Below are 12,131 nucleotides of genomic sequence, written 5' to 3'. Positions count from 1 at the left end.
AGCTCGCCCCCGCCCTCGCACGCGTTCGGAGTTTCGGCAGCCCAACACTGAATATTATATTGTGGGCATTGTATTTTGATGAATAAAATAAAAATTATAAAAATTACAATACAAAAATGAAATTTAAATTACACTGCTTCTAAATAAATAAAGCAGTTATTTTTATTTTGTTACAAACGGGCCAAAAGAGACCTCCGTAGGCTACCAGAAAGGGGGGGGAAAAAAACCTTAACGTTTTTGCTCAAAATTCGTTTTTAATCCCTGCATGATTTTAGTCATAGACCAACATGATAAATATCAAATACATTATAGCTTGACTACAAGTTTAAAAACAACGCTGCAATTGTTATAATTAAGGAAATTAAACTTACCATCATGAAATATGTCTACACAGGCGATAATGGCAAAAAGAAAGAGAAACATGGGAAAATAGGCATATTTTATTCAAGACATTATTATATGACATCAACATGCATTTATCATTCTTACAATCACCGCCAGAATGTCCAACTTCACCATGATGAACTTAAAAATGGGTTCTATTATTTTTCCTCAACAGTTTTCCTCACAAAACGAAATTCATTTCAAACACAAATTTGATAAGAACAGAGGGGAAATTATTAGCAACACCAAAATAACAGCAAAGCTAATGTTTTCTGTTAGTTTAAGCACAAACTAAGAAAAGTAAAACCAAACTTTGTGGCAATAATTAAGACCAAACTGAACATGGTGTGTGTTTATGGTGCATGTCGGCAATGTTGTCTCGGCGGGGGCGGGGCGTGGTGGAGGTGGGGCTTAGATAGACGATATTATCGGATATCGCGATATTTTTCAAGGCGATTATCGATAAGATATTTTTGACATATCGCCCAGCCCTAATCTGTACATCAAAAAACACCATCTTTTAGAAGTAATAGGCTATTTTCTGGGTGGTATTACAGTACCACGAGAGCTAAAGAGAGCAGACTGCTCCGTGCGCTTTCGAATCGCTCTCGCGGATGATCGATCTGCGCCGCACCTCTTCTAGTCGAACACACCGGCAAGTGCTGCAGGCTTATTGGCTCACTGACACTGATGAGATTAACCCCTTAGGTATCGAAATTTGGTACCGAAGGACAAGACGTTTTTCGATACTCGATGGTATCGAGGCAATTCAGTCAGTGCCTAAAAAGTATCGAACTCGATACCCAGCCCTACCGACTGCTATGATTGGCTAACAGTTGTGTATGTTTGATAGCCTGCATCCTTCACAGATGGACGCTGCTGTGATTTAGGTAAAAAACGCATAAATACTCAGTATATATCAAACAATCTGTGAAACAGTTACTCTCACTTGTGCGGTGCAACATTACTGTCGAATCCAATAGAGTCGCACAGCATTTTAGTTTCAATCTCTCTGAAAATCCTGCATTGAATTGTGCCTTGTTTGTAAACGAATACATAGTAAAATGAAATGAACAAAGGACCAAGTTCTTACTGACACTGTCTGGATCTTCATTTTAAAAAAAGTTCATCCACTCTTTCCTAATGTTGGGATCAGAAGGAAGGCAATGCAAAGACTGTGTTTTTCCACAACTTGGCACTGAACAGCGTCTTGTTGTCTTTGTAGCCATCTTTATCGTTTGGTTTCTGCATAGACATGAGTTTGCCTCTCTCGTTATTTACACTACGTGCACTAATCGGTGGACGGGGCTAAACAGGCAGTGATGTAGAAGCAGGTGTTGATCATCTTCTGCGGAGGCGGGGTTTAGCCACACTATTATGTCATAAAGTGGCACATTCCACAACATGTTGTTTTGGCAGATTGGCTTCAATATAAGCTGTTTTTAGACTAACAAGAAAGTTTTGAGTTCTGAAACTCACAGGATGTTTTTATAGTACAACTACCTCTTATATGTCAAAAGATCAAGATAATTTTGATTTCTCAGTTCATGTCCACTGTAACATCTATTGTTTTCAATATAATTTGTTTAATTTTTTTAAATGTTATGTTACAAGTATGGTATGTTTTTTTTATTATTATTACTATTTATTTATTAGTTTTTGACACTATTTTAAGTACTGCTTAGGTTTCATTTATTTATTTTCAGTTGTACTTTTAGTTCGGTTCTCATTTTCGTTAAGTTTTTCATCTAATGTTTTAATTTTATTTATCTTTATTTTAATTAATAAAAATGTTTTTAATGATATTACCACTGAATAGGATCAAGCCAAATCATGACCAGATTTTATATTACATGGTTCATTTAATCTTTTAGTAAAGAATCGTTGTCTGCACAATGACTTTTCCGAAGCTAACAGTGTGTGCCGTGCCAAAACTTAAATTTACCACTTTCACGCCTGATGATTTTAGTGGTCTTCAGTCTCTATCCAACAAAAGTTTTTATAGGGCCAAAAAAAAAAAAGTTTATGGCTGGATTGTGACTGCACTTGTTGTCTAAGTGTTAGTATTTACTCTGATGTGCCACACGAGCGAAAGTGTGAAGCCTGTGATCTGTGTCCCATGGGGAGATGCACGCTCGGAAACAGACGGAAGCTCTTTAGAACGTTTTAGAGCGCACAAAACTTCATCTGCCAGTGTCTTTCTCTCCTCTCTGAGTGCGTGTGTCTGTGTTTTCCTGATAGAATTAGATGCTTGGCTGTGAGTGATCAAGGACATTTTGAAAGATAGTCCCGCTGGGGAAGCCGGGAACAGGGAGGCATAACTTTTATGAAATACACTTTTGTGGAGCTGTAATCTAAGCACTTTATATGGAAGGAATGTCTTGCTCTTTTGTCTCCATCTCTCTCTCCCTCCCTCTGGATCCCTCTCTTTCTTTCTCTCGTCTCGGTCTATCTTGCCTCCATTCGTGACTGAATGGCAGAAATGTGTTTTTCATTGTCTCTATGTGCTGTAGTCCTCCCATTTTCACATGTCTGCATACTTTTGACATGAAATCTCTGTTTCTTACAGTCTCAAACACTCTCACACAGACACACTCACTCTTTTGCTCATATTACAGAAAAATGTCATTGAAAAACCTGCCGTGACTCCATATGTATTATGCAGAAAAAGTTTCACTCAGACTTTTGGACGCTGTTTTATTCAGAGTGGATTCTGAGATCATTTACACAAAAATTTTGTTCAATTACATTCAGGCATAAGTGTGTCCACCAGAGACTACAGAGACGAGTATGTTTGTGTCTGTATTTGTGTATATTTATGAGGGAAGTCTAGCATAAATTCTACAGTTCTATGAAGTTCAAAGGTTTTTTTGTTTGTTTGTTTTTCTGCATGTGTGTTTGTGAGCCAGTCAGTGGTGTAACCAAATATTGAAGATTGGGCAACCAAATGAAAAATCAAAACTGACCCCTTTTATGTTCATTATTATCATTCATGGTCTTACTGTGACCAATTCATTGTTGCACATAATTCAAATGTATAATAATATATGTAGTATAATCTGTTCATCTTGCTCTTTACTTCTGACATCACATCACAAACAGGACGCAGAATTGCTATTCGAATTCAATTTTTAGGAAGTAGAATTAAACTGAATTATAATTCAAAGAAATTCATATATTATAACTACAACTGTCGCAAAGGTTCATCAAGACTTTGTAAAGCCATGTCTGAAAGTTATAAAAAGTCTCTAGGCCTTCAATGCGTTTTATAGCCTTACAGACAAATATTTACATTTATTTATTTATAATTAATTAATTCAATTCCAATTCCTTTCATTCCAATTCCACTTCCTGTTTGGCACAACCAATTCACTTTAAATTTAAACTCATTCATTAAAAGGAAGCCGATTTCTAAATTCTGAATCTTTAATTTAAAATGTAATGATTTACTCATTTTGCTCTGAAACAACTTTATCTCTGACATCATTTAGGCTGCACTGGCTATTGGATAATCTTGACCAACCGTTTTAACAAATTAACAATTGGTTTGGCTCTGTTATGGTATTTAACATCCACTTTAGACAATCCACTCATCTCCCAGCAAATTAAATCTAGTTCAGCCCTGGATTTTTGTCTGAATACCTTGTTTCAATTGAAGATACGTCATATTATGAACAACATAACACTGATTTTGAGATTTAGTTATGAAAAATGCATACTCATTGACCTCTAAGATAGATGTTGGGGGACATGTCCCTTTCAGTTTCCACGGTGAGTACAACCCTGGAGTCGAATGTAATATTCTCTCTTTGTTGGTAAAAGTATACAAAAGTTTGTCAAAATCACAATGGTGCCTCATAATTGGGGATAAATAGATGATTGGAGGAGTATAACTGTCATAAATACAGATCACCGATATATAAATAGCAAACGAATACTGCGGATTGGTGGTAAATCCTTAAATTAACTCTTACAAAAACGAACAAATATAAAACATGAAGTATATTTACAGACCAACATTACCCCCGAATGCAGATGGGGCCTGGCGAAACAGTTCAGCCCAGTGCCAGTCCTTATTGTTACAGACACACCTCCAAAGCCAGAGGCCAACATTTGCTTAGTTGCGAAGATGTTTGATTAAAAACCTGTGATTGAGGCTTTGATGTCATCAGTCCAAGCAATAATGAAGAATCAGAAGGAACGGACAGCAGTGAAGATACTGCAGTGGAGAGGAATGTAAGAACGGCCGTAAAGGAAAAATGTAAGAGATGGAGATGCTGAAGTTGACTGTGTTGTCGTCCAACTCCAACTTTTAGTTCTTACTAGTTCGTCTTCTCTGCATTTGGATGGACCAGAGGACATTGGTGTACAAGTCTGGATAAACGCATGTCCTTCCACTCCTTTTCATGATTTTTATCGGTGCTGTACCAATGACGACTGTACTGTGCTATACATGTCAGTCCTCATAAACATGAATGTGTGATTATAAATAAGTGCTGGAGTGAATTATGAGTACATTCAAGCAATTTAGACTCAATCGGGTTTGATATGAGGGTGAGGTCCTGGGGTGAACCTCAGTCTATTGGCCGAATCATCATACGGACTGATTTGAGCGAGTAGAACCCGCCTCCATACTCTGCCCAGAAGATCCCATCCTGGAACTTGCTGCGATACACACCGCCGGAGTACCACACGCCGTTCAGATTCGTTTGACCACACGCGTTGTACCACCAGCCACCTTTGTGGAAATGAGCGCAGTTGCCTGGGATAGAAGAAGATGGGGAAGAGAACGCAATGAGTTGGAATGACAGAACACTTTAGAAGCTATTGATCGTGTTGGAACCGATATGATTATGCACCCGATTATATTCGATGCATTCGATTATACCCCTTTTGATTTACTTTCACTTAGTGGTTTCACACCCCAATATTTTTCATGCTTTTGTCATCAGTGGGAGTACTACCAAATGATGTTTGTCACCGAAAATATGTAAAATCAGTAACATTTCACTTTCAGATTGTAAACACATAGTTTGAACATCACTTAGTAGTCTTTTGTAGCTGTTCGAACGCATTCAACCACATACAGTAAGCGTCTACACTACTAAAGCAATCCAGTCCAGTTAGCTGGAAGTGGACAAGCTCAAAACACTTTAGACCCCATTTACACTTGTATTTAATGCTGTCCACTTGTGATTGGAACGAAGAAATGCATCTTAATACCAGAGGCCAGTTGCATAAACTATGTTAAGACTACATCTTAAGAACTAGTCTGACCAACTAGCAATTAGCCAAGGGGTAATTAGTCTTATTTTTTTGGATTCCGATTAGACCAATCTACATTTTTATGTAACCGACTTAAAGTTCTGACCAGTCTTAAAGAAAAAAAAATAGATGACTAACTTGTAAGACTAGTCTAAACCTTTTATACAAGGTTTAAACAGGACCTCTGAAACAAACCAAGCGTCAACAGCAATCAAATCTATAGTGACATTAATAGCTTTGGAGCTATCAGGGTTGTGTAACCTTCAGAATTGGATTGCAAATGCTTTTTATATCCCAGTTCAATTACTGAGTTTGATTTGGAATCAAACAGAATGCAGAATTTCAGTTTGAATTTAAGGAAGTGAAATTCAATTTGGTCAATTCAATTTAAGTTCCATCTCATGAATTGAAAGGAAGCAAATTCTTCCATTCCATTCTTCCCAACCCTTGTAGCTATGGACAGTTTTTTTTGTTTTTTTTGTCCTGTTTTAACTGGCTGTTAGCATCTAACCTGTAAAGGCGTCTTTATCCCGGTCAAGCGTTGTGAAGGGTTTTCCATTGTGGCTTGTGAGGGAGTCTCCGGCATTGCCCTGGTAGGTGCCCAGTCTCAGCCTGAAGGCTTCACTCTCAGACTCCAGATGGAAGCTGCTGTACTCTGCGTACACCTTCTTTCCAGCCCAGTCCTCCAGCTCCACCAGCAATCTGTAGTCCCCCTGCTTGGCTAGATTATAGATGGTCTCCAAGCCCAGCCAGTGCTCTCCATCTATGTTCCCGAAGCCTTTCTGTGTGGGAGAAGGAGGGAGGGAATGAGAGAAACCGTAATAGAGACAGAGTATGTGACAGATTAACTATTTCCACTGAAGAAACGATCAAACTTCTCTAAGTCTTAAGCGTGTTTAGTGGACTTGTGTGTGCTTCCCCAACTGTGTGCAGTTATTCTACTTGTTTTCATTTCATTTGTGTCAGTGAGGAGGTTTTGAGGTATATTTTTGTAGTAGGCCTTCAACTCTGGAGTTACAATTCACTCATCTGGCACTCAACTTTGACTAAATCGGTGAAGTCACACTCCCAGGACAGACCTTGAGAGCTACTTTATAAAGGCATAACTGAATTTTTCCAATGATTTCAGCAGTGTAAAGGGGGAAAATTTTCGTTTTCGGTCCATTGCTCTTGGAAAAGGATTGAATTATGTGCTTTGTTTCTACAAGCCTCCTATACATCACAGCTATAGTTATTTGGTTTCCCGGACTAAAGGTGAAATGTGTTTTTCTGTTCAGCCCTAATGCTGAATGCTGAAGAAAATGTGTTGTGAAATACATAGCTTGGATTTTTCTTAAATATATCTTTGTATTATGTAGTGTAGTGGTATACAGTAGTAAGAGTATGAAAAACTCTCTGTTTGCCCTAAAAGTCTGTGGTGTTACTTGAGAACCACTGACCTACTGTAAGTCACTGATGGGCCTTACTGGGAATCTCATCACACATTCCATCTATCATACTATTTCACTTACACGCTCACAGGATGGATGTGGAGCAGTTATGTAAATTCAGACATTGTGGCTGTATCCCTATTTCCCTGTTTCTTATCAGAAATGTACACTTACTTAAGTTGGATAAACAGTCAGGAAAGAGAGGACTTCACTGCTGATTGATTGTCTTAGTTTTGCATGTCCGCTGGTCTGCAGCATGCTCTGGTCGGTGTGTTGTGGGCCTTTACCTTATAGTTCTCCCAGTTCCTGAAGAAGTTGACAGAGCCATCTTTCCTTCGCTGAAAAACGGTCCAGCCTCCGTTGTCTAATTTATGTTCACACCAGGCCTGAATCAGTCTATCACTACCCTCTGCCTTTAACAGATACATCCCACTGGTGCTGTGTCCCGCCTGCCGCACCTGGAAACAGTCTCTGAATGGGCCTGAGGAAGACGGGGAGAAAAGAAAACTGGGTTTCTCATTTCAGTATATCATATCTGGACCAATGCAGTGACATTGATAATGACAGTTTGTATTCACAACGTGACCGCGTCTGACTAGCACATAAATTAGGTTCTCTTGTACATTTGCGTCATTTTGTGCAGATGTGAGTTGTAATGTTGTGTTTACTGTATGTCTGATTAAACTTATGCAGCTCAAGTGGGTCGATTGGAATATTTGAAACCATTGTTCTTTTTCTTCAAAAATGCTTGTACATTAATATCTTGCCTTTTTGTCATATTTTCCTCAGCAGTATTTTTAATTAATATATTTTAATTATCGTCCTGATGCCCATCTCTCTTTTTTGTTATCAACAATATCAAAAAACCCTTTGTGAACTGCATTTTCTTTAGTGATAGCTAGATTAAAGGCCCGCTCACACCATGGACAGTAACTAAATTAAAAAGTTTTAATCCATTATTTAATTCTGTTAGAATAAGTCCACACCACAGCTATAATGATAACGTCACAGAGGAACAATAACGTTGGACTTTCAGAAGCTTTTCTAGCTGATGAACAATTAAAACAATGAAAAGCTCATTATAACGGCTTAAAATGAACATAACCTTATCATCTGTTGTTGTGTATGTCACTCTTGGTATCATTTTAGTTAAAACTCTTGTTGGAACAGGCCTACCTGGTTTAATCGTGTAGCTATTAAGGTTGCCTTAATCGTGGTGTGAACCTGCAGGCTTTTTAACACATAACATAGAAGTCTCGGATCAGTTTAGGGAATTTTCCTGACCATAGAGAGACACTGTTGTCTTAACTGAAAGCTCTCCCTGCAGGGTCTTCTGTGCTCTGGGCTGGTCGTCTCTGCCCGGAGAACAAGATCTCCCAGCACTCCAGATTTGGCTGAATGATAAATACCCTGCTCTGTCCTGATGAAGTTACCATGCCCAGACACCAGCTCAGGCCTTGTGCAACTCCCTTCCTCCAAATAACTTCCTTTGGTTATTTTCCGCTCATTTTTCTTTTTCCTCTTTACTTTGAGCTTAAGCTAAAATCATTATCAGTCATATAGGGGTGAGCCAGAGATGTAGAGAGGAAGAAAGAGAGATTCCCTTCTGCCAAAGGCTCTTTTGGGCAGTATGGTTGGGGTGTTGTATAAGAGGAGTTTTCCTGTGTTGAGAGGAAGTCCTTCAGTAGTTCTAGCTGTGCTGAAACAGCTGCATTAACCAGCCAGGTCCCAGTGTGGCCCTGACCGCCTGTCTATGAATAACAGCCATTGAGCTCATACAGACAGGCATTGTGCCGGGCGGCTTCGAGTGGCAGTCATCTGCAAAGTTGAAAGAGTAGGCGTTTTCTCTGCTTTAATCCAGGAGGACCCTCAAACAGAACTGCATCTTAGAATCATCCAAGACTACTCTCTGAGCAGCTTCTGTTTTTTTCAGTAATGATACATCTTCATCTGCCAAAAAGTAGTTCTGTACAACCCCAGAGGTATAAGAGTGTTTTGCTTTGGTCAGCTGCGGTTGTAATTCCCCGTGTACTGGGTGAAGTGGGCTACACTGAGCTGTCATTAGCGGTCAGTCGTGAGAGAATCTGACCCTATTGAGTTGCCTTGGCCGCATGAGAGGCTGGACTCTGGAGCCATTTGCTTCAGGAACTGAGAGATTTTATCATTGTTTAAGTCTTGGGTTGAGACTGAAGATCTGCTGGATAAGCAGTGGGGATAGTTTATTATGAATTGTGGGTATGTGAGAGAGAAGAGGAATTGGAGAAAACTACCAATGGAAGTTGTGTTTGGAGAGGTTGGTGGTTGTGATATTTATACACCTACTCAAGACTTTATCACTAAAGGCTGTAGTCCAAAACCACCATCTCACACTCGCACATGGCTGCATATTTGGCCTGCCAAGTGTGAGGTCTTACAAAATGCAAGTGCTACTCCTGACAAAGTCAAAATTGGAAAATTGTTGATGTTTTCCATTGTGGAGCTTGAGATGAGTCCGATTTTTTTGTTCCTTTTCTCTTAAGACATTGGCTATGTTCCAAACCCAAGTAAGCTGCCTACCGGAAGCTTGTACTGAGAGTCATTAGCTTAGAAACATTCTGCCAGTTGAAATCAGTTATGAGAGTTTCAAAAATCATTTCAAATCAGTCATTTATGAGGTTCTGTGACCTTAGAATGTAGCTCCCAATGTAGGCTGTATAAAGCCAGGTAGCTCACTAAGTTTTGGAACAGGGCTGCTGACCTTGTGCCTGTGTAACTTAACACATAATAAGCATGGGTTTGACTCTCCCTCAGATTACAAAATTTATGATTTTCTTTTAATTTATATACTTACATGTTTCATTTCCAATACAGACACACATCATTCCCCCTCTGTATTTCATATGTAGTCCAGTGTGTGTGCAGTAAAGTTGTGTTTTATGGTATTGCCTTTTACTGACAGTTACATGGCTGTAAAACCAAGCAGGGATGTGGTCTTGAAAGTGACTGCATGAATGTGGACCTTATAGTGCTAAGAATGGCAGAACAGAGAGAGGCAGAAAACTAACTTAGACAAACCTGGATTTCTAAGTGAATAAAATGGAATTGTAACAAAATCTACTTAATATGCAGTGCTGAGTGCTGTATAATAGAAGTACAGTATTTTCTTGCGTAAGTTTATGCCATTAAGCTAAACATAAAGTGCTGTCACTATGCTGCACCTGGTGTGCCTTATTTTCTTTGTACACTTTAAACTCTCATAATGAAAATTTCATATGTGCTCTCACAGTATGCTTCTTTTAGTAGTCACAGATAATTGCAGAATTATTGTGCTTAGTGGGATGCATTTGCAGTGGGTATAGAAAAGAATCACCCCCCTTTAAAATAATCACATTTTGTTGCTTTGCAGCATGAAATGAAGACAGACACAGTTTTTGTTTTTGGCGGATGACGTACGGAAACCTGTAAGCTTTTAAACTTCTCACTGCAAGTTTGTAAATACGCTGCGGCTCATGAAAGTAAACATTGTCATTTTGTTTTGCATAATTTTAATAAAGTGATAAAGACCTGGAAAAAAGCCTGTCATACTTTTTATTGGTATATTTTTTAACATTGATAATTTCAAATTTAACTGAACTTTAGAGTGGGTAAATATTGCGAAGTCTAGATGTGCAAAGTTAGTAGAGACAGAGACATATCCCAACAGACTAAAGGCTGTAATTAAAGCAAAAGGTGGTTCAAGAAAGTTTTCTTTGGGTTGGTGTTATATCTTTCACTTGGATGTTATAAGTTGCACTGAGTAAATACAGCTGGATAAAACAAAAACTGTCTTCATTTCAGGCTGCTAAGCAACAAAATGTGATTATTTTAAAGGGGGGTGATTCTTTTCTATACCCACTGTATGTGCTTGCTTACACAGACAATGAAATTCTCTCTCTGTCTGTCTTATTTCTAATGATTTTATTGTCTAAAATAACAACTGCTTGCTCCATTGTTCTAGTGAATTTTTTGTCAGAACACATTATAATGGAAACTGCTTTCAAGTTTAGATTTATTGACAGAGGCAGCATCACTATCCTGCATGTGTGTGAAAGAAGGAAAATGTTTTTGCTGGTTAAGTGCTTGAAGAGGGTATCTTGTAGATTGTGTTGCATATTCTTGTTCTTATGTGTGACGTCACTTCTTACTGGACAGCTACATGCATTTATGGAGAAGAAGCCCAGTTCAAGCTTAGACTAACAGTTTATCCATCTCTCTCTTCTCTGACCCTCTTTAATCTTTAATTTTTTTCCGGGAGGATTGTGTGGGTGCATGTTTTCACATGTGCACTCAGGAATCCATGAGCTCATATTTTGTTTTCATGGGCTGCCAGAGAGGATTCTGCAGGAGCGGAATGGGGGATTCTGAGATTTGTCTCAGTAACTTTTGGCATTACAACACTGTGCAGTCTGTTCTTGGCTGTGTGTTCATGCTTTAGAACAGAGGTCCCCAAGCACCGGGTCGCAAACCAGTACCGGGCCGTGGAAGTGTTGCTACTGGGTTGCAAGAACGTTCTGGGAAACATGTGTATGACAGTCTGTATTTATTGCGTGTTAGTGATTATAGATTGTTCTAATTATTCTGTATTTTTGTTTGTTGTATGCTATTGCTATAGAGTAGCAATGGAGTAGCTATGGAGTGTAAATTAAATGTTCAATTAGTAAATTAATGATTTTTCTGATTTGTCATATATTAGAGGTTAAACGGATCGCAGTTGATCCATGATACGTAACGTATGGACCAGGCCCCACAGTTCGGAGATTCGCAGATTAATTTGCCAATTTACAAGTTCAAGCGATTTTAAACCACAAGAAGAAGAAGCAAAAGAGAACTTGATTCATTACTCACATGCTGTTTTCGGTGTGCACAGCAGCCGCACACACCCGAAGCACGCTCACGCACAGAGACATGTTTCAGACAGCGAGAAGAATACAGAGTTGATTCCTCTTTCACGTGTCCTTGCTTTTGAGATACATACACATAAAATTGTCAAAAAACCCTTTTCGGCATTCTCAATCTGTGCTTTATTTTTTTTCT

General features: G+C 38.8%; 2 protein-coding genes across 4 annotated transcripts in view; one reads left to right on the top strand and one right to left on the bottom strand.

Annotated features, from left to right (window-relative positions):
* The window catches only part of LOC107739854 (ras-specific guanine nucleotide-releasing factor RalGPS2-like), an 83,923-nt gene that overhangs the window by 37,962 nt on the left and 33,830 nt on the right, over window positions 1-12,131 (top strand). The window lies entirely within an intron of this gene.
* LOC107739855 (angiopoietin-related protein 1-like) overlaps window positions 3,067-12,131 on the bottom strand; it is a 24,313-nt gene continuing 15,248 nt past the window's right edge. The window contains exons 3-5 of the mRNA XM_016552072.1: window positions 7,367-7,560; window positions 6,161-6,431; window positions 3,067-5,146 (exon numbers count right to left, since the gene is read on the bottom strand). Of these exons, the coding sequence (XP_016407558.1) occupies window positions 4,959-5,146; window positions 6,161-6,431; window positions 7,367-7,560 (653 nt within the window). The 3' untranslated portion in view covers window positions 3,067-4,958. The remainder of the gene's footprint in view (window positions 5,147-6,160; window positions 6,432-7,366; window positions 7,561-12,131) is intronic.

The sequence above is a fragment of the Sinocyclocheilus rhinocerous genome, unplaced genomic scaffold, assembly GCF_001515625.1.
Source record: "Sinocyclocheilus rhinocerous isolate Xijiao unplaced genomic scaffold, SAMN03320098_v1.1 scaffold885, whole genome shotgun sequence".
In the NCBI taxonomy this organism is placed as follows: Eukaryota; Metazoa; Chordata; class Actinopteri; order Cypriniformes; family Cyprinidae; genus Sinocyclocheilus; species Sinocyclocheilus rhinocerous.
This window is presented reverse-complemented; position numbering and strand designations above follow the sequence as displayed.